Genomic DNA, 27,525 nt, shown 5'->3' on the forward strand with positions numbered 1-27,525 from the left:
TTTTATATCAAATTAAAATCCAGACCTAACTTGATATAGTTAAAAGCTGATCCAGTTTTCTTACCAGCATGATCAGATTTTCACAAAGCTGGTTAGTTTTTATAGTTATGAAGTAGGAAACCCTTATCATCAAGGCATTTATTAAATGTTAAACTAATAAATATAAACATATCTGGTTGAAGGACTAAGAAAAAAATCTTTCTGGTTTACGACTGTTGATAAAGACTAGTGAAGTAAATCGTACATTTGTTATTAAATCAATTCCAGAAGAGTCTGCATTGCAATATTGTCTCTGATACTAAATTTAATATTAATAAATGGAATATGGTCCAGGTGCGGTCAAATTAAACTCAAATAGTAATATTTTGTACTATTTTTATTTGAGTCAGGGCTAAAAAAAGATACTAACACTTAACATAAGTAAAAAAATAAATGAAAAATTACAAGGGTATAAAATGAAATGTAAAAATTAAATGTTATAAACAATAAATGAAAACGGAAATAGTAACAGATAAAAAGAAAAAATATTAAAGAAAGTACAAATTAAGAGAAGAAAATTTAACTCAAATTATATTTAAATTTATATCAGATATTTAATATTCAGGTAACTTTTCTAGTTCACATTTGGAGTGGTGATAAGAGCTCTAGCATTTCCATTTCACCTTGGATTGTCCCAAACTGTGTTTAGTACTGTCCTAGCTTCCACCAGCTACGATTGTTCTAGGTTCTGATTCCTTTAAGGATTTTTACACTCCTTTGATTTGTTTTTATTATTGGATTTATTTTTTTGAAGTATATAAATTTAATTACGTATGTATTATTTTGTTATGCACTTCTAATAACATTTTATACATCTTAAAACTTATTTTTGTTAAGTTTTATTTTTAAAAAATATTTTCTCTACATTGGTTTGGATTATTTCACATTGTCTAAGTGTTGGTTAGAGAATGTGGTGATATATAACAACCTTCTCGAGTCCTTATTCAGTTAAAAAATCTGCAAAATACTGTATCTGCTGATTGCATAAATAGATTCAGTGACATACATGGGTGATGACAATTAAAAAAAAAAAGCATATAAACTTTATTTAGCAAATATTACGTTATACAATGTTTATTTAAAGTAAAAGAAAGGTATATAAAAAAAAATTATGTTTTTTAGTGGTTAACCATAGTAGTAGCCACCGTAGCCTAAGTGTTAATAATTTGGATTATTACTAAAATAATAATAATAATGTAAACCCCTATCCATGAAGGCTTATAGATTCTGTACTTTGTAAGGAAGCACTGTTTTTAGGACAACGGTTATACAAGATTTTTTCAAGATCAGGCTCAACCGCCTGATTTTTCTCCAATTATGGGGGCTCAGGGCTTCATAACCCACAAGGGTTGACTCACAGCTACAGTGAAAGAGAAAATAATTATCTGCCCAGCCGGATTTAAACCTGGGTCCTTGGAGTTAGTAATATTGTATCTTACCAGTCCCACCACGCTCCTGTGATTACTACTAACAACTTAAATAATTTTTTTTAAACCAGAGTACGAATTTGTCGGAATCCAGCTTTATTGCACATATACTAAATATAGAGAAACATCATTAATCGTCATATAGCCATTGTTGTTTTTGAGATATATTGACAAATACGTCAGTGGGTAAGTAGTATCCATTCTTTCTTATATATGCCGAGATAAAGATAATACGGGTTTCCACAGATTAATTACAAAATACACATGGATTCAAAGTACAAATCTTTACTAATGGTGAACCAATTGAGATGATTTTAGTTTTGTATAGTAGATAAGTTTGCCTTTCAAAAGAGATCTCTCGGAAAATCTCTCAGGAGTTTAATAATCTAGTTTAGGTTCAAACGTCAAGAATATTTTCAATATTATTTAGTTGTGTGTAGTGAGAATTATCTTCCTTTATTACAAAAAAAATTGAATTCACCTCATTATCAGGTGCACTACAGAACCAGAAATATCGCGACTTATTATTGCAAAAGAATTTGAATAAGAAAGGTTCTCACTATAATTTCCGGTTTATTCCAAAAATATATATTTTTTTTTAGGTATTGATATAATTGTTTATAAACCGTTGGAATCAACATTTCTTGAAACCTTATTACACATCTATAGCATAAGTGGATATATAATCATTTTAATTGTAAGATAATAGTCTAGGTGGTGGTAAATAAAGATATCAAAAGAGTAGAAGAAACTATTTTTTGTTAACCAAGGTTTAGGCCTACTTGTTGTTTTGACAATATTTTTTATTTTAATGTTCTGTCTATTCTTACAATGTTTATATCTTGTTTTTGCATTTATTCCTGCAAAGTGGGGCGTAAGGTTGGTTAACAATAAATAGTTTTTTTTTAATATTTTGATACCTTTAATGACCGCTACCTGGAGTATCTTCTTACAATCTACTTATAATTATTTACAATATTTACTTAATAATAATAATATTGATATAAAATTAATATTTTTAGCTATTATTATTAAGATTATTAGTTTCTTACAATCAACTATCTTCTTCCAATAATAATTTTAACTTCATAGGAATTATTGTTTATGAGATAGCAATTTATAACTCTGAGAACGAAATGTTACAAAGAGTTACAGCTGGGTTTGATAATATAATTTTATTTTAAACTGCATTGGGAAACAGGGTTATCTTTGAATTATTCAGTTTTCAAGTGAAACCTCTTTACCAACTTTCTACAGCTCGAGAAAAAAAAATTATTATGGAGTAAATTGATTTCGTAACGTGAGATAAAAAAGAAGTGGTGGGGGAGTGACTCTGGTCAATTCTAGCAGGAAAACTTTTATATTGTAATAAGAGTAGGAAGTAAGAGATTAACAATTTTGGCAGTGCCGATCTGATTAAGTGATCTGCTATCTCATATCTTATCACTAGGGATAGGATTTTTGTTTTCACATATTTTTACCTGACCATGATATCTGCGATTCCTTACTAACTAAAGATGTTTCAAGATATTTCTGGCCAAAAGAAGCCATTTTTATTTTACATATTTGGCCTTTTTTACATATTTTGTTTTAAATCACATATTTCAACCAACGGTCAAACCGACGAAAATTTTTATTTGAAAATTTAAAAATGCATTTAATCTGTAATAATTTTGTAACCAACCCTGTTGAATAATTGATTTCTTCCAAAGTTTTAAATATTTTTCTAAGGTTTTTTTTCTTTTTAGTAAGGATTATTCTTTATTTACATTTATAATTCATTCTGAGTAATTATTAATCAATTAGTTTAATTAAAATTACTAATTAATGTCTTGTTATTGAACAGCTATGTTTTCGCTAAGTTCATTTTTTTGTACATATTTTAACATAATTTCTTTAAAATATTATTCATATACTATATAATAAATACATATTTACGTAACTTTTTTAAAGTTATAAAGTTACTAATTAATTAGTAATTTATATAGTTGAATAATACAAAATTTATAAATACATATTATTTTAAATATTCGACAATTTATTAGCACATATTTATGTACATATTTCGGATTTTTTAGCACATAAAAATCCTATCCCTACTTATCACAATATAAAAAAAGTTCCAACCAGAATTGATTTAAGAAATGCCTGTTCTATTGTGATTATTATGGGAATATTTTCTGCCTAAAGCTATAAGAGAATTAATAAAGAACGCATGCTCATTATTGATACGTTATTTCATTTTCATTTCACTTCTGTCAGCCAGTCTCAAGACTGCCACCACAAGTTCTTTTTTACTTGTAAAAATTTGTTAACTGTATTATTTTATTGCTTTAAAACCTTAACTAACCTAGACACAACCTGTAACTTATCATAAACTAAACTAATAGAAAAGGGGTGAAAATAAACAAAACTCTTTACAAGATCGCATGTATTCAATATTATAACATTCTCACTTTCTCACATAATGGAAGTACTGCCCGTACATTCTCCATATATACTATTAAATTGATCTACAATAGTTTATATATAGCTAAAATCTTATATATATATTTATATGTATAAACCTAGAGAAATGAATCTACATACTAAACTTATTATTAAAACATATAAAAAAAAAGAAAAGAAAAAAGAAATCATATGAACATATTATATTTTTAATAAATCATTCTAAAAATCTTTTTCTTCTCTTGAAAAAATAATGAACATGTGTCGCAAATTCGGATCAGCATCCTTAGTATTTTTGAAGCTGGATAAATGTTCGACACTTACAATTACAACACATCTTGATTTGTTTTGCGAACGTTTCAACAACCACTCTTACCAATAAAATATCTTACAAAATGTAAAAATAATGCCTCTTAGATTGGCAACGCCCGCAACACAAACTACAAATGAGTAAAATATATATATTTATACATATATATATATTTTTTTTCATAAAAACAAATGTGATGTTTTATTTCTACATAATATATTTTTTAATGTATTTATTTATAATATATCTTGTTTAGAACAAAACAAGATACAAATGTGTATTTCAGTTAAATGAAATAAAAAAAATTATAGAACAAGGAGACAAGTAATTTGGAAGTGGTATAAGTACGGACAGATATAAAATAAAGAACAAAGTTGTGTAATAACTTTTAACTAAGTCAATAATAAGCGAAATAAAGCTGTGTTTCGGTGCCATTAAAACCTAGAGAAACATTACAAAACTAAAATTATTAAATAAAATAGAAAAATGAAAATTTTGAATTTGATTTATAATCTCATTAACCACTTTTCCATTTCATTATTTAAAAAAAATAAAATTATACAATGAACCTGTACACACAGTATTATAATGATAGTATAATTTGTTTTGTTGGAATACAATAAGTTTTACTATAATAAAAATTGGATGAGTAGGCAGGGTCACAGATACCAAGCTTCGCTTAAAATAAACAATAATTTACAACAAACAAATCGATAAGAGCCGAAGGTTTCATATATATATAATTTTTTTTTATACTTTTTATAATTTATTTTAAATAAAATTCAAACCTTGTCTCTAATAGTTTACAAAAGAGAACTAAGAGGTGGCGCTGCATGTTCATACACCTCGCTCTTCTTCTGGGCACGTTATGTGCGTGTGCGTGCTGGCTACGATGCGGATCTAGTCACAGTCGTTTTCATCTTCGACCATTACTTGATGCTCATCGCGCACTAAAGTTTTTTTGCATGTCTTTATTTATTTATATTTTTTAAAATATTTTCTTTAATTTTATTCAATCCCCATCCATCAAAATTATAATTAGATTAGATTCTTCAGAGATAAGTAGTATATCTCATATATACACACAAATATTTATATATAACAATGAAGATAATTATGTAAATCCTAAAAAAAAAAAAGAACAGATGGGTTTAATACAGAGAGCCTTTTATCAACCCGGTAGACTGAAATGTTCACAAGTTCACGACATACAGGCATACGCATCGGAATGGATGCATATACTTATACGTAGATACTCTTACGAAAAACTGTAATGGCTTGAGAAAAAAAAAAAAAAAAAAAAAAAAAAAAAAAAGCACGCACAAAAACACACATTGACTAGGAACGTAGTCAAGAGTACATCGTAGGTTTGGATGTGATGGTGATGTTTTCTGTTTTCCATTGCTGTTGTTAATGGACCTCTGAAGGCTCCGGCTTCGCCGCGTGATGATTAGTAGGATCTGCGCTGCTCAAAGGCTACAAATCAACACAAATCATATAGAAATACGCTCAAATAATTGTTACAAAAAAATCCCATTCCTAAATTTATATAAACATTCATACAAAAAAAAACTTAATAATTTTTCCTTATTTCTAAAATAATCAGAAGTTGGTGGCTCTGCCTTCACCTACGATGAACTATGATACAATCTTTATAATCTCAAGAAATGTATTAAACTAATAAAAATTATATTTATTCTTAAATTAAATATTGCAAATAAATAATGTCAGTTCTCCACTGCTTTCATTTCTGATACATCAGTTTTGGAGTAAAAACAACAAATCAGTGAATTGTAAAATTTATTAATTAGTCATAAAGCTGGCTAAAACTTAATAAAACTTGCAACTAGGGTTGAAATGTTGGTGACATATAATTTCTTTATGCTTAGCTCACGCATTCTGTCTAAAAACTTCAAAGTTAGAATTTACATTATCCTTTCCACTGTGGCCTCTTAAGCTAAGGGCAGATCAGTGCATAAAGCTTTTTAAAAATAAAGAATTAAATAAAATATTTGGACCGAATTGAATTGAGGGAACAGTACCCAGAGCAAATATAATTCAGGTTATTGCATTGTGGTAAATAAGTTGGACGTGTAAAGTCATCCTACTTAAAAAACAAAAGGATCCATATATTTTTAATGAACACTGAACCAATGGGTAAATGTCCAAGGAGTAGACTGAAACTTAAATAGGATTGCTTTAAGACTGATTCGGTAGATTTGCATTTGAAGGGGCTTCACTGAAAAGATGTACACACAGAACGATTAGTAGTAACATCGGTATTGCTAAGCCTTCATTATTATGTTATATGAAAGCATAACTAAAAAAACAATAATGATAATATATTATCAGGGAGGTAAAAAATCTTTACTTGGTATTTCAGTGATAAAATCTAAAAATAATTTTTGTTAATAATATAGACAGAAAACTATTATTATTTATATTTGTCACAAAGTCCTACTAAATGATCATTTTTTCCCTCTAAATTTTTTAAAAAAATTTCTTTATGTATTATTTCTAAATAAACAACATATTAACATTAGTTTCTTATAAAATCAATTAAAAGCTTATCAAATGTAATAAGCTACAATAAATAAAAGAGGTAAAGTTCATTATTACAAAAAATTAATAAATATTATAAAAACACTTACAATTATTGTTTCAGTTGTTGCTGTAACCACTAGAGTAAATAAAATTTAAGATTTCAGCTCCTATTTTTCAAATGGGGTTGTTGGTTAGTAGAGATGGAATAAATCTTTCATAATTATATAATTTCTAGATAAATTTAGAAAAGAATACGATGAGTATCATAGTTCAAAGTAGATTCAAGCGGTAAGCTATCGTTTCACATATTAAACCGTACATAAATATAAAAAAGTTACATCATAAATAAAATATAAAAAAACAAAACAAAAGTGCGTAATCAGGCAATAAAATAGAAAGAAAACTTATAGATAAACAGAAAAGTTAGAAAAGAATTTAGAATCGTAAAACAGGTTTAAATAAAATAATTGGAAACAGATTTAAAGAAAGGAGATGTAGTTATAATAATAATAAGAAAAATAAATGAATATTAGTAGAATACAATTAATTAGACCAGGACTTGTCATAATTTTCCATTTTATAATAATTGATTGATTCTTAGATGCTTGAAAATCCAATATCGTTTGTCAAAAGTTATTTCTGGAACCTATTATCATAAGTAGATTGGGAGCAGTTGTTCCCAAAGGACTATGGGTGGATACGGCTACACATTATTTTGTGACGAGTTATTATTAGAACTATTGTATTAATTGTCCTTTCAGATGATTTGGGTCAGCTGGAAGGTTTTCACTAGCAAATACGGAAAAAAAGTTACTTGAGATTATAGGGTAACCTAATGTTTAAATATTTTCCCTTTGCCCTAAGTCAGGAGTAGGAGAGGGCTGTAGAGTGTTCTGCAAACTTCTACCGGTCAGGCACCACTGATCTAGAAACTGTCTATGTTAAATGATTTGTTTCCCTCATAGTGACGAAATTCAACATTTTAAGCCTTTTTTATTCTTTTTTCTTTCATTATTATATTATTAAAAAAACTTAGAAAATCATAGATGTTAGATTAAAATTAAGGTTAGTTATTTTCATTAGAATGGCTGTGTTGTATTCACTGCACTGTCAATTTACCTCCTCAATAATTACAAACATATCTAAATAACACAATTGTAATAATATCAAGTTCAGAGAATTAAATTAATAAAAAAATATATATTTTTAGAACTTTGTTTCTTTTTTTAAATTGGAATGTTTGAAGAAATGGAATAAGAAAAAAAAAATTAATTTCCTGGTTTCAAGAATACAAAAAACATTTCAAAGAACACATTTATTACTACAAGATTAAGAAAATACATCACATATTGAAAATATTGTAGTGACATAACTTTTAAGAAAACAACGAAATTGAAAAATTTAAAAGATAACATATTTGTATTTTGTTTTTAAATTTATTTTTCATAACAGGGAAGAAATGTGGTATGCCTCTTCTATTTTGGAGACAATTTCCTGATTAATTATTATTTTAATTTTTACTTTCCAAAAGATTCAAAACAATTACATCACAGTTCAAATTCCAATTGTTTATAATAAGTAAAATTAAAATTGCAAATATATATATTATATAAAAATAAAAATAGAGGAAAAAAAAAAAAAGAACAAATGTAATAATACAAAAAAAACAAAACATAAAAAGCAGCCAAAGTAAAATTTATTTGATAAAAACAAAGTGTAATTATGTAGGACTTAATAAAATGACTAAAGTTCATAACACAATTTGAATTAAGCCTACTATGTTGATATTTTAAATTATTCGCAATGTATTTATTTATTTTATTTTATTTTTTAAAACAACTTGAATTCTGTGACAAATTTCACTCCATCAATGGCATATCGGAAATTACAACATTATCTGACTGTTTTTTTTGTTTTTGTTTCCTTTCTCTTTTCTTTTTTTATTTAAAAAGAAAAAAATGTCGGAATATTTCTTTTATACAATATTGTCATTTTCAAATTCATCATACTATCTCTTTCTCTCCAAAAGTCCACCGAGATGAACTTTGCGTTGCGTCAAACTTTGTGCACTGCATTTTGTTAAAGATGAAATGAAAAATAATGTGTACTTTGTTACAAAGCCTCCTTGCGCAAGACTCATAACATCTTCTCCTTTGAGCGGACAGCGAGAGCGTTATAAACTTATTAAAGCATAATTCAGTCACTCTCCTCATAGGAGCCAGAATTCATGTATGGCGCAACGGTTACCTGTAACTACAAATTTCTGAGAAGAAAAAAATTAGCACACAATAAAAGTTAATTAATTTACTTCTTTCTTTTTTTTTTATTTATTCTCTTTTAAATCCTATATGACAGTTATCACCATTTCATAAAAAGAGAAATGGTAATTTGCACATTTAGGGCAATTTCTTGTTTTGTTTTTTTTCTTTAAGATGTAAATTGACATTTTGATCAGTGAATATAAAACTTCCCTTTTACTTAGGAAACGGAAGGAAAAGTTATAAAGAGGTAATTAGAAAGAATAAGAAGATAGTGCAAAGAACTACAATAAGTGAAAATAATAACAATAATAATTAAAGAAGAGAAAAACTAAATAGTAAATAGTAAAAAAATAAATGAAAAAAAAAATAAAAATTATACAAAATAAGATAAAGATACATTTTTTTAATAGTGAGTCGAGTCTCTACCAGTGGTAAAAAGTGTTATTGGGTCCATCGAGCAAGTTATCGTATTATCCCATAAAGGCTACAGGCAAACTTGTCGAAAGCTCTAGATAAATACATACCCACCATCTATCTGTTATTAAAAAATGTAAATTTTACTAACATGAATAACTTTTATAGCAATAGCATATGTAAATGTAATATATTTTCAATACATCCACTAATATAAATATACTGGTTGAAATTGTAATTATTTAACTCTAATTAAAACCGACAGACTGAAGTATAATTAAAAATTGAGATAGAGTATTAACGATAAATTGATCCTCTCTTGGAGAAAAAATTGTAATGTTGTGTTTTGTTAAAGAAATTAGCAGAAGAAAAAGAATATTTCAATCCTATAAGTTCTACCTAATTTGTTTTCAGTGTGTACTATGTACAGGTGTATGTCAATGATGAGAAATCACTATTATTTGTTTTTTAATGGAACTTTAATTTTTTTCTCTTTAAATTTTGATGTAGACAAGTTTTCTGTCATAAATTTCTCCGTAATTTAAAACTGTTCCACTTGCCTGTATTTCTTTTTTATGTTTACTAAGGTTTTTCTAAATACGAGGCTGAACGAGCAATTATAATCCCATCAAAAAAAAAACAGAGACATTTGATAAATTTCAATCATAAAATTAAACAACTTAAGGATGTAATTTTTAATGTATTTTATTATAATATACATACCTATAGCTTATGAAAAGATTTTTCAACCTTCAAAACGCCTCTTCTACAACAAATATTTTAATCAAATTCTATCTTTCCTTAGAAAAACTAAACAGAGACAATTAATAGATTTGATTTAATCCAAAATGAATCAAGAAGCCTGATGGACTGATATCTTTTTTATTTAATTTAATCATTTCTCACCATTGACTTGAGACCTACCAACCCTAATAAAATTAATTTAAACCAAAATATGCTACTAAAATGCTACTACTCAAAAGTTTTGTGATCACTTATATAAAAATAATCCTAAATTTGAATTTTAGGCCAATTTAAAACTATTTTAATCATCAGTGTTCACAAAACAACCATTCTTGAGTTGTCCCGTTATTTGAACCTAAAGGGAATATATCTGGCTGAATTACTAAGTATATCATTACATTTAGAGGATAACAGTAGAATATATCGGTAATTTAGTAAATACAACAGAAATATAATTTTTAAATGTAAGCAGATACTCTCTTATATTATTTCATAGTTCAAAATTGATCATATATATCGTAGTTCTCCAAGGATTCAAAATTTAATTTATTTACTATCTAACAGGTCAGACAGTGACCATTAATACTTTTAAGTTTTATTAGTCAGAGAAATATGAAAACCGAATTTGATTTCTTCATAAAAGGATTAAATAACAACCTAAGGAGTCATTGGTTCTATGTTATTCCTAAATATGACATTTCAAGTGAAGCTAACAGATAACTGAGAAGTTTACTAGCAATAAGGAGTCAGTTCTATTTTTGGCAATTTTTTAGATTTAAAATACTCTAACCATAAGACAGACCAGTTAGTTCTTAAATTGTAGAAACTTTTAATCTAGTTTTGAAATTTATGCAATTTTATTTGTTCAAAAATCACTACTTCATGATCAAAAACTGAAAAAAAAAAGTGCAACAAGGCTTGGCTTGTTTTAACCGTCAAAAACGGTTTTTCCATTCCAAAACTAGTACTGAGCATCCTTTCAATAGTTTTTCAGTATTTGACCATGAAAGAGCGATTTTTCGACAAATCTAATACTATAACATCCGTTAACTAGATTAAATTTCCTATGGTTAGAGTATGAACTGATAGAAGATCCAACAGCTTTCAAGATATAGTTTCTCAAATATTGTGAAATGTAAAAATCCCTCGAACATTAAGCTTCTTCCTCATTACTGATGAATCCTTTATTAAAAGCATAAGAAATGTTAAATAAAATTGAAAGAGTATATGATACCCAAAATGCAACAAATACTTCTATACTTTCCTTATTATTAATAATAAATAAAAATTAATAATTTATTTATTAATGTGTTAAGAACAGAAACGAGGACTTTCTAATCAACAAAAAACCACTGGTAGAAATCTTTTCACAAACAAAAAATACATTCACAGCCGTTGACATTGTCTTGTTTTATTAATTAATAATATATTACACATGACAAATGCCGATATAACTGTTCATATAGATAAAACTGTTTTCGACATCAAATGTTAAGAAAAAAACAAGGCTTAATACAGTTGAACCTCTTCGACCTGGAAATTTGTAAAATTGATAGAAGAATTGTTGTTGTTTCCTACATATATCCTATTGTCATATTGTATTGCTAACCCAATGCCTCATTATTAAGTTTTAATTTCATAAATTCAGTTTGCAACTTGAATTAATATATTTTTTTTTGTTTTTCCAATACATTCTCATCTATCTTGTTTACTTATCTCACCCGATAAGCTACTTTTATCATACAATGAAAACCTAATTACAACAATGAGTCATGTATTTTACGTTTCCCTTATAGTACAGTAAACATTAAATCATCCAAAATTGGAAGCATTGGAGGTCAATGGTGATGATCATTCAAGATAAACTCCGACCCAGTCTCGAAATCAACAGTAAGGGTTCCCGAATCCAATCATAACAAAATAAAATATCAATAATTATTTAATTGTTTTCGATGAAACAAGAGGGTTCCTTACTTAACCTAAAGACTTTGGGGTTAGTTACTTAAACTAAAGAAATAAAACCACTGATTCAGTTTTAAAGAATGGCCAGTCATATGCAAAAATAGAGTCAAAGAAGAAAAATATTAACAAAAACCCAGCAGAAAAAGTAAATATATACTATGAAGTTAGAAATCATGCCATGCTTAAGAGGTTCAACTGGAATATGAAATATTAAAAAGAAAACCCAAAGGAAAAGAAGATACAGAGATTAGATATTTGAATAATTACTGAAGAAACATTGAAAAGATTCAATATTAAAAGTTTCATAATATATAATCTCTTAGAACATAAAAATTTATTATTAATAGCAAAAATACCAATTTTTCATAAAATCTTGAAAAGAACAGTTATAACGGTTGTGTTTCATACAGATAATCGACAATTATTACAAAATAGAAATAATTAAAAATTAACTATAATAAAAGAATCAAGTTTCGTATACATTTAAAAGTCTTAAATCTATGGTCTCTTAAGCTGCAAAAAGTAACCAAAATATTTAGAGCCGCTTTTAGTTGAAGTATCTAAGAATCTTTCAAGATAACTTCAGTACAAACTCATCTAGTCAATACATTTCAAATTGGAATGTTAAAAAAATATAATTTTCTTTAGTTCATCAGTTAGTTAACAAATCCACGAATATAAGTGCTTTTTCAAATCTAGTCAATGTTATACATGATTGCAATTTGCAACTGCAACCCATTGAAAACTACCCAACAGGATAGAAAATGACACACGAGATAAAAAACGAGAAACATAATTGAACCCACATAGACAATAAAGAACATTTTTTTTGTGTGTTTTAAGCTAAATCCGTAATTTATTTTATTTTTGAACAAAATTTAAGACTCTATCAACATCATCTAATAGTGATAGAGGAAGCATTGGGGGTTAGTGTTATGATACGATAATTCTTGAAAAAATTATTTGTACAGCTAATAATTCGTAAGCATAATTTCAAAAAATTTTTTTTGGTTTCTGATTGTGTTATTGAGGCATTAACTGAAATACCTCATAAATTAGAATCAACAAGTCAATTTTTATACTTAAAAAATATTAAAGCATCATTCCGGAGAAATCTTGTGTTGTAGGATACCTGAGATACATAAGTCGGAGTAATTGCATAAATGGAGTTTTTTCTTAAATTTGTTTTGTTGAAAGAACACCATCTATGATAATTTGAAGTAAATAGGATGGACTTACTTAAAATGACCAGAGATGGCAGCTCTAGAAAATTCCAAAATTATCTACTTACTCTTAACTTGCTTTATATAAATTTGTAATGTCTCTAGAAAGAAGCTTTAATTTTCATTTTTTTAAAAGAATAAAGTTTTTACAATTTAATGAGGCATAACAGCATGAACAACGATGTGTGGGTTCAACTATTCTACATAATTTTAAGATAGATCTGTTCTCATTTCTGAGCTATCATTTCTCATTACAAAAGAAAAAAATTATAATATTTATGTAATACATCAACATTTAGGATCAGAAATATATAAAATAACAGTAGTACAGACATCCGCTAAAAGAAGATGGGAGAAGAAAAGGAAAGATGAGAGAGATAGAACTAGCTACTATATTGCAGACGAAGAGAACCCTACAAACTACTACTATTACTATTAGCATCATCGACTTACAATATTGATAGCGGCCGCAGGGGACGTGCTGACTATAGCATGAGGCGGGGGAGGAGGAGGCTGGGCAGGCTGTTGCTGTGCAGAGTGGGGCACGCTATCGTGGGCGGTTGTAGAATGCGCCTGCTGCACGGGCAATCCAGAGCCTAGTCCACCCCCAGCGGCGCTACTGCTATATGAAAATCCGCCATTTATACCTGTGCAAAACCAAATATGCCTCATTAACAACAAATAAAAAAAAAAAGTTAAAACATTATCTACTCAAAATTAGGGCAGGAGTGACGAGACGGGTTATCCTACAGGTTACCAACCTATTCCAACCAGCTTAGGTAAGTCAAGATTTGTAAAGGCCATTTGTAGCTGAAAGAGTTGAGGGTATCACCTTAACAGCCTAGAATGTGAAGCTGCTCCAGTTCCATTCCAGTCTAGGTGAGGTCAACTTTTATTTTGTCCCGGCCCTGTGGAATGGAAAATTGAGCCCTCCCCCCCAGTATGGTTGGAATAGGTCGGCTACCCATAGATAATTTTCTCCTGCCATATGTCAGAAGTAACAGGGGTTAAAAAAAAGAAAAAAAGATTGATGGAATATGGTCCGGGTGCGGTCAAAAAAATTCAAATAGTAAATAATTATACTATTTTTATTTATTAAGATCTGAAATATATAAAATAACAGTAGTATAGACATTCCATTCATCCATACACACTGTCAATCATCAATAATCCTCCAGTATGTAAAAAAAAAAGATTATTCGAGTGTCTGCAACAAACATTTTTGTATTTGATATAAACATTAACATTTAACACTGATTCCTAGTTAAACAAGAGCTAAAATGTAGCTCAGTATAAGCTAATTCTTTTAACATCTGTCTACTGAACATATATTTTTAAGGTACAATAAGACACACTGTTATCAAAGCATATTGGAGGCAACATACAAAGGCTACATTCGCTCTAATAATTTTAGGCGTTATGATCTTAAGCTTGTAATCCACATTGAACAATACTCTTCAGATAACACAGTAAATGTTTTAAATATAAAATAAGAGAAGCTGTATTCAAAGGAAAGGCCTACCCCATCCAAGTTCTCACAAGAGTTAAGATATAGATCGATATAAGGCAATTCTTTATATCATAACAATTTTCATTAAATGAGGTGAAATTTCATTTAACATGGGTTTGAAGAAATTAAAATCAATATCACAGAGATACCTTGTAAATAAAGGATCTCCTCCTATTCACAAACTCAACAATAGTACATAGTTGGCTTAAGCTTTGTCATCAACTACTTAAGACCTTCGTAGCCAACAGGGTAGGATATATTTTAACATACACTGAACCCCAACATTAGCATCTTGTGCCATCTCATCAGAATCCTGATAATATTGCTTTGAGAGGAGTTCTGACAAAGGAGCTTGGTAGCGGATCCAAGAATTTTCCTTCGTTATCCTAAACGCTCCATCTGTCCATAACTTAGTGGAGCATAAAACCAGACTATGCCATCTTTCGCCGGATATATGAAACTCAATGGGAGTGCTTATGACACCAAACATCCAATACAACTTACTCCTAAGACAAGGCTTACTCCCCTTATTATTAATAAAGTACAACAAATATATTTTCATTTGGGTGCTAAGGATACTTACAACATAGTTGAGAATGAATATTCTAATAGTAAAAATGAACAATCACAAGCTTTACTAAACACTTTATATTTATATAAAAGAATGGATACCATTCAGTCACTGACTTAGTGCTCTCAATAATAACAATGGCTTTGAAGTTGAAATTACTAATGATGATTCTCTTTTCCCTTTAGATATACAATAAGGATGAGTTATAAAAAAAAAATGTGACTCTTAAGTGGTTAACAAAAAATGATTTCTAAAAACTAAAACCAAATTAGTTTTATGAACAACTCGAGAACTACACATCTACACGAAGACTAAAAAGCCAGTCATTTGAAAGATTGAAATTCTAAATAAATTAGCAACCATTAAAAGTTATCGATACATAAAAAATTTAATTTGATTTATACAACAATCTAAGGACTACTTGATACATGTGAGAAATAATGAGCAAAACGGTCAGCTGGAAAAGACCTTTGCGATCGGTACCAAAGCACTAGGATGACAAGCAAACAACAAAATTATCACTATAGGTTCTAATTTGATACAAGCACATCATGTTCTATTATTGTGGTGAAAAAACATTTATTGAAATTAATTTAAAATTACTGACTGTAAGTACCATCGGGTGGGGCAGTCGGAACTCCTGGGTACCCTACTGTCGGTGCGAAGTATTCCTTATTCACACAGTTGCGCAGGCAATCGGGGATCCGCCCTACAATAGCTCGTCGGATCTCCGATGCTGCCATTTCTCTCAGCTCGGTACATGACGCATCTGAATAGAATGCGGCATGTGGAGTCACAAGAAGGTTGGGGGCGTCTTTCAATGGACCTAGAAAAAAGAGAAATAATTACGTCAATAAAACACAACATAATAAATAAAGTAAATAAATATTTTTTAAGTTCAAGTACATGATGATATTAAACAAATTTTTTGATTATAGACCTTATGTTACTCTCAGGAGAGCGGTCAATAATAAGCTTCAACTAAATGATTTTTTCCGAACAGAAGTTAAGTACTCACTATTATAATAACACACCACAGCCCACTAATTAATCATGTTTACTTTAAATCCTGATAATGAGTATTGTGTTTATGGTTAATCTGGAGTAAACTTGGACAGTGAGCATTGAAATAATCCATTGTAGAAATAATCGCTCATTTGTCCTCATGTTACTTAACCAGACTCATCTCCTCTTCTTAACTATAAGTTGGTTTTTGTACCTTTTAATATCTTTGATTTTTTAAGTGAAACTTCTTTACCGATGTTCTACAGCTCAAGAAAAAATAAATAAATTATGCATGAGTAAATTGATTTCGTGACGCGAGATGAAACAGAAGTGGGACAACGCTCGTCAATTCTAGAAAAATTTGTATATTGCAATAGGAGAGTAAGAGTTTAGGAGAATTAACAATTCCAGCAGCGCCAGTCCGACTATTACAATATAAAAAAAATTCCTACAATAATTGACTTAGGAAATGGCTGTTCTATTATTATTATTATTCTATTATTATTATTAGTCAGTACTAATCTTTCCCTCCTCTACGACACAACCCCTGATGAAGACCTGAAACTCAGGTCGAAACGTCGGCATAAAATGAGTACTAATCTTTCCCTCCTCTACGACACAACCCCTGATGAAGACCTGAAACTCAGGTCGAAACGTCGGCATAAAATAAATAAATATGGTTTTGTTTATTTATGTTGTTCTTTGCTGACCGCACCCCCCGACAAACTTCTTCAAGTATTATTATTATTATTATTATGGAACTAATGTTGTCTGCCTTAGGCTATAAGATGAAACGCATGTTCATTATTAATAAAATTTTAATATTTCCAGAATTTTCATTACTGTCGTCCAGTTCCAAGACTGCAACAATTAATTTTTTTTAAACCAAATTGGTTTTTTGTTATTAACAAATGTTATCTTTCTATTCTGGTTAAGGTTAATGATTCTTTCTGATACCTTGACCAGAGAAGGCTAGAGTTTCTGATATATTTTAGCAATGCTTCTAATAGCTTAGTCCACTATTTGTAATATAATCCATCATTACCAGCAGGCAGGCGCTAAGAGGGAAGGGCTAGCGAACAACTCAATGTGACAAGCTTTAAATGGTATAAAATACCCATACCCATAGGCTAAGACTATGGGCCAGGGACTGAGAGACTATTAACTTAAAGCGAGGTGCCCTGTGGAAAAAATTCAACCCTTAAAAAGGCATCATAGAGGAAAGTGATTATTTGCCGACCTTCAGTGAAGAGCAGTACTATTTAGATAGTTCAGACAATACGAAGATGACAAAGGGAGTGTTTCACTTTATGTAATCTTCCCAATTGACAATATATTGGTTTATTGGTTGTTATTATTGGTTTTATGAATACATTTCCTAACCAAATAATTTTCACACTTACATTGAGAAAGTACTACTATAGGTTGTGATTTAATTTGCTCCATTTATTGGTTAACAGTTAATTTTTATACATGATAACACACACTCAGATACCACAGGAATCTTTTACCTTATACTTGAAGCACATGCACATGACACAATATTTGGTGTTTCGGACTAGTCTCCCGATATGAAACCAACTGAGCATTTGTGGGATAATTTAAGGATGCATCGTTATTTCGTATGCATAAATAGTTAACCGTATAATTTAAAATATGTAGAAGATGGTAAAGGTTGTCAATGTAGAAGATAAATAGTTTTCAACTATTTAAAGTTAACTAATTTGTTCTTTTTTTGACCGTAACCCTGACCATCTTCTACATATCTTCAATGTTATTTCTTTGTAATCGTAATCAAAATGTGATTTCTTTTAAGCTTGGAATGGTTAGAACTCTTTGGCTTGGAAGAGTGGGTAATACCCATCGTTAGGAAGCCACTTACATTACATTAATTACGTTAAATTTACCAGAAAAATATAAATAAATAAGAAACTGAAACTGATCACTTACAGATCAATTTTTTGAAATCGGGATAAGGAAAGTAATTATCGCTCCACAGATATGATGCAATAAACAGTATTTTCTTTTAATTATGTCAACTTCAAATTTAAGAGTGATTAATTAAATCTGCAGTGACCCGAGTCAAATCCTAACTGAGGCTCTATATAACTAAAGCATAATTTTATTTATTTTCCTCTAGAGGTTTAACAGAAACAATCTCTTATTTGATTAGTAGATTTGGCTTTGACATCATAAACTGATCCTTCAGGAAAAATAAATGAATGTTCAGAGCACACAAGTTTTTTATTTTAAAATTTCATGATTATCTTTGAAATTTTTAATCAGACAAGAATTATATATTTTATTGCTTGAGCTGTAATAACTCGTGACTTTAAAACAAAAATAATTCATGGAATTTTAAACTTTTTTCATTGAATTTTACTTTGACTCTTAAAATGCTTTATCACGTAAGTTGATTGCAATAAACATTAATAATGAGGTTAATTATTTGCTAATGCTTTGACCTCACAAATTTAAATTTTATAGAATTTTAATATATATACATATATATTTTTTTTTAATTAATTTTAATCGACTTTCTGTTACTCACAGTATATATTCATTCAGCAACTCAATTTAAGGATACGGTTGCAGTCCTAAAGTGGTTATACTATTAATCTTACATAACTAAGGAGGTTTCAAGAGCAATATTGATATTTACAAAGATTAAAATATGAACAGCAAAGGTATCTTGATTAATTCTGCCAATATATGGATAAAAATATTAATTTAATTTTTTATAATGCATGTTTTTAAGTTACTCAAAATTAGATTCAGTGGACTTTCTGCTCTAATGTCCGATCAGATAAACTAAAGGGAGGGTAAAACAACACGCTAAGAAATTATTTTGTGTCAGTCCATGTTATTTATCACTTTAAGTAGATACTTGAACCAATAGTAACATTCATGAGAATTCTGTTAATTAAATTTTGATAATTTTTTAAGTTGATAAATTTATTTTTTTTCCTTTATTGCATATTGGCTGAAATTGCAAATGGCCCAAGAAACAGTAACAGTACCATTCGTGAATTTGTGAATTCAAATATATTTTTGTTTTCTACTAAAAAAGTCAATTCCTTTTGATTAACTCAAACATCATTTAATTTTCAACGCCATTACACACCGATATTATTTTCATATTTGGAAAATGATCAATTTCCTTATAAATAAATGTCGAAGACCAAAGAAATGTGCATAAAAAATATTTTCACCCATTATACAAAAATGAAGAGAAAATAAGGATTAATCATTAATAGTGTCATAAGAGTAAATACTAAAAAGCCAGATGTAAATGAATGAAAGATATAATATATACAAAAGGCCATATACCAACTTTAAACACAACCTAGAATGATGTAATAATTTTATTTTGAAGTAAAAAAAAAATTCTTTCTTTCAACAAATTAACTATCAAACAATCAAAATTGATTTTAATTTATTGTTATATTTCAAAAAAATATATAAATCAAGAATTAAATATTTGAAGAATAAAAATTTACAAATTCATCATTCTAGGTCTTATATGCCACATACCTCACACTGAACACAATAAATAAAGCTAAGCTCTGTTTCTGTATTTCATATCCAAAGTTACGGTAGGAAAAATCCTAATATAAAGGCTTAATCTTTAAATATAATATGAGCTAACTCCATCTTTATATTAAGGCAATTCATGATCTTTAGTTTAGTTTAACATGTTAAAGTGTGTTAAATGGAAAAAGTACTGTTAAGTAGAGAAATATTTCCTTCTTTTATCACATTAAAACAATATAAAATTTAGGAAGATCGCTGATCGACTGATGTGTAATAATAGAAAGGAGGTCAAAGAAAACTTCAAATAGTGATTTAACTATTTATATTGAGCAAGCTATTTAAAAGTAAAAATTAAATATGAATAATAAAAAGTCTTAGAAAATTAATAATAACATATGAAAAAAATAAGAAATATAAAATACAGTACAAACTAAGAGATGAAGAAAGTGGGATAAGAATAAAATCAAGAATAAAGGAAGATTGCATAGGATGTGATTTTATTGTTATCTCCCCTTTTCCATTTTTTAGTTTGTACAGTATTTTATATTTCTTCTTTTTTTTTATCTGTTATTATATCCATTTTCATTAATTGTCTAAAACCTTTTATTATTCTTGCTGAAGATGACAAGATTGAGCAAATGGACATGGGTAGGGCAACTGCTTCGATGCGAAGATGACAAATGCTACAAAATTGCCACAGAATAAACTCCATACGACCTTCAAAAAAGAAGAGGATGTCAAAAGAAAAGATATGTTCAAGAGGATGGCAGGACTCCTCTGGTGGAGAGAGCTGCTAGGGACAGGGATATCTGGAAGAAGAAATGGAAAGAACTCGCCTCCCAATAGGGCTGGTCACCCCGGGAAGTGCTCACTATTACTGTCCGAAGGGAAGGCCTTTGCAGGAAAGGATACAGAAAGATGGAAAGAAAATTGATAGAAGTTAATGTTTTGTCAACTATTATGTATATATAATTTTTTTTTTTCTCTCTATCTTCTTTAAATGTTTATTGTATTTTTTTAATGATTTTAATTTATTGCATAAATAATAAAAGGCTATTTCATTTCCATTTTCATTAAATATCCTTCATTATTCTTATTTAATTGTTATGTTCCAATGAATGTCTTTTTAATTTTTCATTTATTTTCACATCATTTAGGTGTTTGTATCTTTTTCAGCTCTGCTGAAGCCCCACAATGTGGGGCGAAACGTTGTCCCAAAATAAATGGTTTAATCACTATTTGAGTTTCTTCTTTGACTGCACCTGGACCATCTTACTTTTATGACATAACATTTAACATGGTCGAGAGTCTGTTAATAGGACTACTTGAAGAGATTAGTTGCTCGTAGTTCGTATTGTTTTTATTTAGAACGTTTTTAAACTCCAATAAACTAATATATAAAAATAATAATAAAGTGATGGGGAAAAAAACTAGGAGAGGAAACAAGGAACAATTGAGGTCTAAGAAAGATGATGTGATGAAACAGCTGGAGATTTTATTATCTTGCTAACATTAAAAGGTTACAAAACAAGTTGGCCAGAAAATCCACAAGAGATCAAAGTGCTTCTATACATTTAACATATAACACCGACTTTAAATTGGATTGATCACAATCCTATACTTATAGCATTTAGCATGTTAAAACTTTCAACATTTAAAACATCAGAAACATCCCTATTATATATAATAAACTAATTTTATATAGACATCATATCCTTTTTTAAAACTTCATGTGGCCAACACAGTTTGTCTGTTTTTAGGTCCCCATAAAAGCAATGGAGATTAATCTTTTATAATGAGGTGTAGATAGTTGATCGTAGATTGATGCTTGAAGAAGTTTGTCGGGGGGTGCGGTCAGCAAAGAACAACATAAATAAACATGGCATAAAATAAATAAATATGGTTTTGTTTATTTATGTTGTTCTTTGCTGACCGCACCCCCCGACAAACTTCTTCAAGCATTAATCTTTTATGTGGAAACAACATGTCGAAAACCAAAAATAGTCAAGACAGGATTCGTAGTCAATTAAAATATTGCCAAAAATAATTCCTGTACTATATTTATTAAGAAACCCAAGAAGGAACTTTAACTTGTAAGTTAATGATCAAGTGCTTAAAATAAAAAAGTTCTGTTCCGGAAATATCGGTTAATCAAAGTGTCATGTGGCCAGCAATAAGACTGAACCACCCGGCTTTTCCATACTTACGAAGGGTCAAGTACACTGTGGTGTGCCGAGGGAGTATGAGCTTAAAAGCAAGCAGGAAAGTTCTAGGTCAATGAATATCCTCAAACTCGGCAGATTTACACCATACATTAATAAACATAACCGCTGAATTTTAAAAAGGAATTTGAATCAACATGCTTGGAATAAGTCAAGAATCTGACCTATAGAAAACCTCATGGTTTTGACATGTCCAAAATATCTGTTAGGGTAAATAATCTATACCACTACAACCCATGATGGATCTGGGGTTCAGTACTTTGTAAGGAAGTACTGTAAAGAAAACAACGGTCATTAAAGGAATTGATTTTAGATCACGCTCAACCACTAGATTTTCCCTAATTAAGGGTACCTACTGTATGAGGACTCCAGGAGGGAACCTGGAAGGTTTCAAAACCCAGGTACTTGGAGTTAGTAACATAGCACTTTGCCTCCGTGCCACTATTAACTACACAAAAGGCTATTACTAGAATTAGGGTGGATCTATTCCTTATTAATCTACTATCTTAAAAAAAGAGAAAATTTTAGGCCTTTTATCTACAAGTCTGGTGTATTTAACATCTTTACTAGGTCTTGATGTTCGAATAAATTTTTTTTAAACCTGATCAGTCTTTATCTAGATCGGTTGACCTACTACCATTGGAGTTTGGAAACCTACATATTTAAATCTCTGTTACTAAGGCTTTAGTAAAAAATTAATAATCGAAATTGAGCATAGTCACTTCACCATGACTTTTTTGTTGATACCTTGTTTGTTAAAATCAATCGCTCCAGAGAGTCGAAAAAGGAACCTATGGTACTCTAAAATATATAGTAATATCCTCTTTTTTAATAAATAGTTGATATATATAGATGAATGATTTTAGTTATGTTTTTATTTTATGTATATCATTTCAGTATTGTTTATTTGTTATTTTAAATCAAAAAGCAAGCTAACCAGTTTCATTGTCTAAAATAAATACGCTGTTCAAAACAAGGAAGATGGCGGTGCGTGTCCTTCCGAAGTGTTTGTTGTTTCTATACAATAATTATAGAAAAAGAATAATCAAAGAAGAAATAGAAGAACATAACAATTATCAATAAACTATTTACATCGTAAATCATAGCAAATAAAGCAGAGCAATTATACTACAATCGATTATTTTTGGATCGACCAGTGAACATAGAAGATAGAAGAGAGGAAACGGGTACTCTTGATATGGTTGGCCTGGTGAGAGGACATTGGTCGGCGAGAAACGGGAAGGACTGGAAGCCATTATTAGGTTGGACATAGCGTCGTGGACAAGAGGATGTCAACAGTCATATATCATCAAAGGAAGATTGTGTAATTGGTTAGTTTTGTTTCTAACTGGAATTTATTGCATTTGTAAAATAGCTATTAATTAAGTTTAAGGATTATTAGTAGTAAAGTGTCGTCTGTTTCTGATTGCCTAGAAATCCGCCCTGAGAAAAGAGTTTTTTATTTTATAATAAAAGGTATATTTTATATTTGAAATTAGTTAAGACTAATAAAATTCTATTTATTTTATTTTAAAATATATAGCAGATAACTGTCAATAATTGGTAATGGTCAGGACTGATCTATAGTTAATTATGACAAGAGAAGTGATAGAATGAAATACTCTCAAACCATAAGATAGTAAAAAACTAACTATAACCTTATTCAGCAAATATTTATGAACATAATGCAATTAGTTTTTTCTTCCATAAATAATAAAACTAAAATTATATCCTTCAAATTAAAAATACTTATCTGTAAAAACCTGATTTAACTTTTAAAAATACCCTCCAAGATCTATTTTAGTTTTGTTTGGTTTTCTCGGACAACAAAAAGTACGGTAATATTTTAATTCAAATGACCAGGATTAAAATTAATATGATCTGAACAAGCTACACGATCACAAGTATTTAAAATAATTTCATCAAATCATAAATATTAAAAACAATAAAATTATAACATTACATAATAATTTTGACAAACTAAAAACAACTTACATGCAATAGTTGATAAAAAAAAACTAAAATAATAAAGCGCATGCATCAAAAACTCACCGGAATATTGAAACAAAATAAAACGATAAAACACAATAATAAATTTTAAAATTCAACAAAAGAAAGGCAAAACCAAAAATAATTACTGACAAGTAACAATAACTTAAACAATCAACAAAACCATCTAATAAAAACAACAAAATAACTAAACAATTCCAACTACACACCCATCAATATGTTCAGTTTGTGTTTCCTACTTCATATCATCATTTCTAATAGCATAACTCAGAAATCAATGTCCACGTTGATTATTTGTCTCAGAGTAATTTTTTTTTTTTTTTAAATTGGCTGTAAGGAAAACATATCAATCAGCCTAAACCATGATTGTATGTATATATGAATTCCTTGAATGAGAAAGCAATATCTGACAAACTTTAAAAAATATACAAATATGGAAGCATTGATTTACAGAGAATACCATTATATTTAAAAAGATAGTAAAAAAATATGAAGGAATCTCCTCTTCCTCGTTAAAATACTTTATTTTAATGAATCATTAACAATTACAAAAGCAATACAAATAACTAAAAACATTGAAAATGCAATTAATTTTAAGACACACTAAAAATTTAATTGCACATTACATAGATAATTAACTGCAAAGCTGGCCGCACCCCCTGACCATCTTCTCTAATCAGAAATTTAAATAATTAATCATCAGTGTAGAATTGTATTTTATAAATTTTAATATAGTAGAGAAGTAATGTAAATATGTTTTAAATAAATAGTTGTTAATAGACTTCTCTTCTTTTTAAGAAATGGAGATAGGAGATAATAGCTTCATTGTAATCTATTTGGTATCACTACTGTAAATATAACCTTATTTCAAGAATTGCTAACAGAACGGTTTTAGATCCTCCTTTTTTATTATTATATAAGAAATTTTATTTATTAATTTATTTTAAAAAATGAGAGCAATATGATTATTGTTATTAATCCTATGACTAATAACGAGAACAGATTAATTGTGAAATTTGTAGATATAGTTTATTAAGATAATTGTTAAATAGAACAATAGTGGTTAGTTAATTAAATTATTGTATTCACAATATGAATTGTGTTGATTTGAATTGTAGATTACCTGCTGAAGGGGGATGGCCCCCAAACATTGTTCATGATTCATTAAAATAAAGTATTTAAACATGGAAGAAATTTTTTCACTACTTCACACTATATTAATGAAAACTCATCCAGTAAAGAGCCTATAATATTAAAAAAAAAAATGTGGTATTTGGCTATGAAATAAACAGAAACAGAATATGAAATAAAATAAAGATAAAAAATAAATAAATATAAAGGAGAGTGCATAGATAAATAAATGTGCTATTGGGAGAGGCAGATGGCATATGTCTAAAGTCAATGTAGGACTTACGTGGATCACCTTGAAACGCGTTGTATGGTTCACTTTCATGAACGTCCAACGCTGCGGCCCGTATCCGCCCTTGTTTTAATGCTGTCGCAAGTGCTTCGTCGTCTATAAGTCCTCCTCTTGCAGTGTTGACTAAGAAAGCACCTGGAATAGAGCGCATTATATTAGCATAAGATAATAAAAAATTGTTTTTATACATTTAAGGGAGAGCAGTAGCTATGGGGTAAAGCGCATGGCTACTAACTCCAAGAACCTGAGTTCGGATCCGGCTGGGGAGAAAAATGTTTTCTGTTACACTGTGGCCGTGAGTCAACTCCTGTGGGTTCTGGAGCCCTCATGGGGTCCACCCAGTCTCTTAAATTGGGTACCCTTAATTGGGTAAAAATCTAGCGACCAAGCATGATTCTGACCAAATCACCTCCTTGCACAACCGTTGGTCTAGTAACAGTATTTCCTTACTAAGCACTGATCCCCTAACCCTCCATGGGTTGTAGTGGTACAGATTTTTTTTTTTTTAATTCATACATTTAGGAGGAAGATTAGAATCACTTTTACAATTTACGATAGTTTCAATTAAAGAACAATACATATAAAAAAAAAACTCACTATCTCAGTTTTTGTTATGTACGCTAAACTCAATTCTAAATCTATTACAGAGGTTCTTAACTAGTAGAAATCTTAAGACAATGAAGAAATCTGACCACACACAGAACACGTCAACTTAAAAGAGCTGGGGACAAAAGGGATTTCCTAGTATATTTTTTTATCCTGATACATATTTTTATAGTCAATTTAATTGTTAAATGAAAGGTAAACAAAGAGATCTAAAAATAAGTTCTGACAAATTGTGTTCCAGGACCCACAGATCTAGAGGAACAGAATGATATGAGTGGTGGTCACTTAAAATTGACCAAATTAAACTTGATAATGGAACTTATTAAAGATGCCTCTATAGGCTCGCCAAGCCATGGTGAACTCGCACATGCATGAACATGTATAATGAGTTGTTTGGCTTGGCTGGTATGAGTTCGCTTTAGTTAGTTTCCGATCCGTGCAGAGTTGGTTTTTGTACACAAATCAAAGGGGGTTCATGAGAGCTGTTAGGAGGTTGAAGGTGTTTGTTGTTACTTGTTATAATAAGTTTTATATTTAATTTGAATTATTTATATTTAATTTCATTTAATCTCCTTTCATTTTCTTTTTTTTTTTGTAATAAAAATAATACAACCCCAGTGCAATGGTTGAAACCAATTGTACGTCCTCCATGTTTGCCTCTCCGAAAAACACTAGCATGTGGATATGGTGCTAGGACGGTTCCTTTGTTTACTGAGCACTTATACAAGTATCTAGCAAGTGGGCAACATGAAGATCAGCCTGAACGAACGTTAATCCTCAACTTTCCTTTAAATCAGGCAAGGTATTCTAGAAATATAGGTATACAAACAATATCGGCTAACAGTAAGTGAAAGTAGATGAAATGTAAGCAATTATTATAGGACCATCTACGTACCAACCCACAGAATCTCTAACAAGGAGGTGTAGATAGTTGACCGTAGATTAATGATTGGAGAAGTTTGTCGGGGGGTGCGGTCAGCAAAGAACAACATAAATAAATAAACAAAACCATATTTCCATGATTATCAATCAATTAAAAAATTTTGTACTATTCAATTATCAGTTATCAATTTTTTATCATTTATGATTCAATTCAATATTTTATATAATTCTAAATTTGTTTGTACAAATTTACTTTTCAAATGTATGTTTCTTTAAATGTTGTTGTTATCTCTTTTGTTTTATAGCCCTGATGAAGACTTGAAACTCAGGTCAAAACGTCGGCATAAAATAAATAAATATGGTTTTGTTTATTTATGTTGTTCTTTGCTGACC

General features: G+C 29.3%; 1 protein-coding gene across 8 annotated transcripts in view; it reads right to left on the reverse strand.

Moving 5' to 3' along the window:
* Window positions 1-3,882: 3,882 nt before the first annotated feature.
* The window catches only part of CtBP (C-terminal binding protein), a 191,699-nt gene continuing 168,056 nt past the window's right edge, over window positions 3,883-27,525 (reverse strand). Inside the window, exons 6-10 of one of the 8 annotated variants that reach the window (XM_067046136.1) lie at window positions 25,639-25,779; window positions 16,061-16,279; window positions 13,826-14,019; window positions 10,167-10,209; window positions 3,883-5,700 (exon numbers count right to left, since the gene is read on the reverse strand). In XM_067046136.1, coding sequence (XP_066902237.1) covers window positions 10,189-10,209; window positions 13,826-14,019; window positions 16,061-16,279; window positions 25,639-25,779 — 575 coding nt within the window. In that variant the 3' untranslated portion in view covers window positions 3,883-5,700; window positions 10,167-10,188. Of the gene's footprint in view, window positions 5,701-8,050; window positions 9,022-10,166; window positions 10,210-13,825; window positions 14,020-16,060; window positions 16,280-25,638; window positions 25,780-27,525 lie in introns of those variants that run through there. The other 7 variants (XM_067046137.1, XM_067046132.1, XM_067046130.1 and 4 more) reach the window with 7 other exon arrangements.

The sequence above is a fragment of the Halyomorpha halys genome, unplaced genomic scaffold (genome assembly GCF_000696795.3).
Source record: "Halyomorpha halys isolate HHAL.00 unplaced genomic scaffold, Hhal_1.1 Scaffold768.1, whole genome shotgun sequence".
Taxonomy (NCBI): domain Eukaryota; kingdom Metazoa; phylum Arthropoda; class Insecta; order Hemiptera; family Pentatomidae; genus Halyomorpha; species Halyomorpha halys.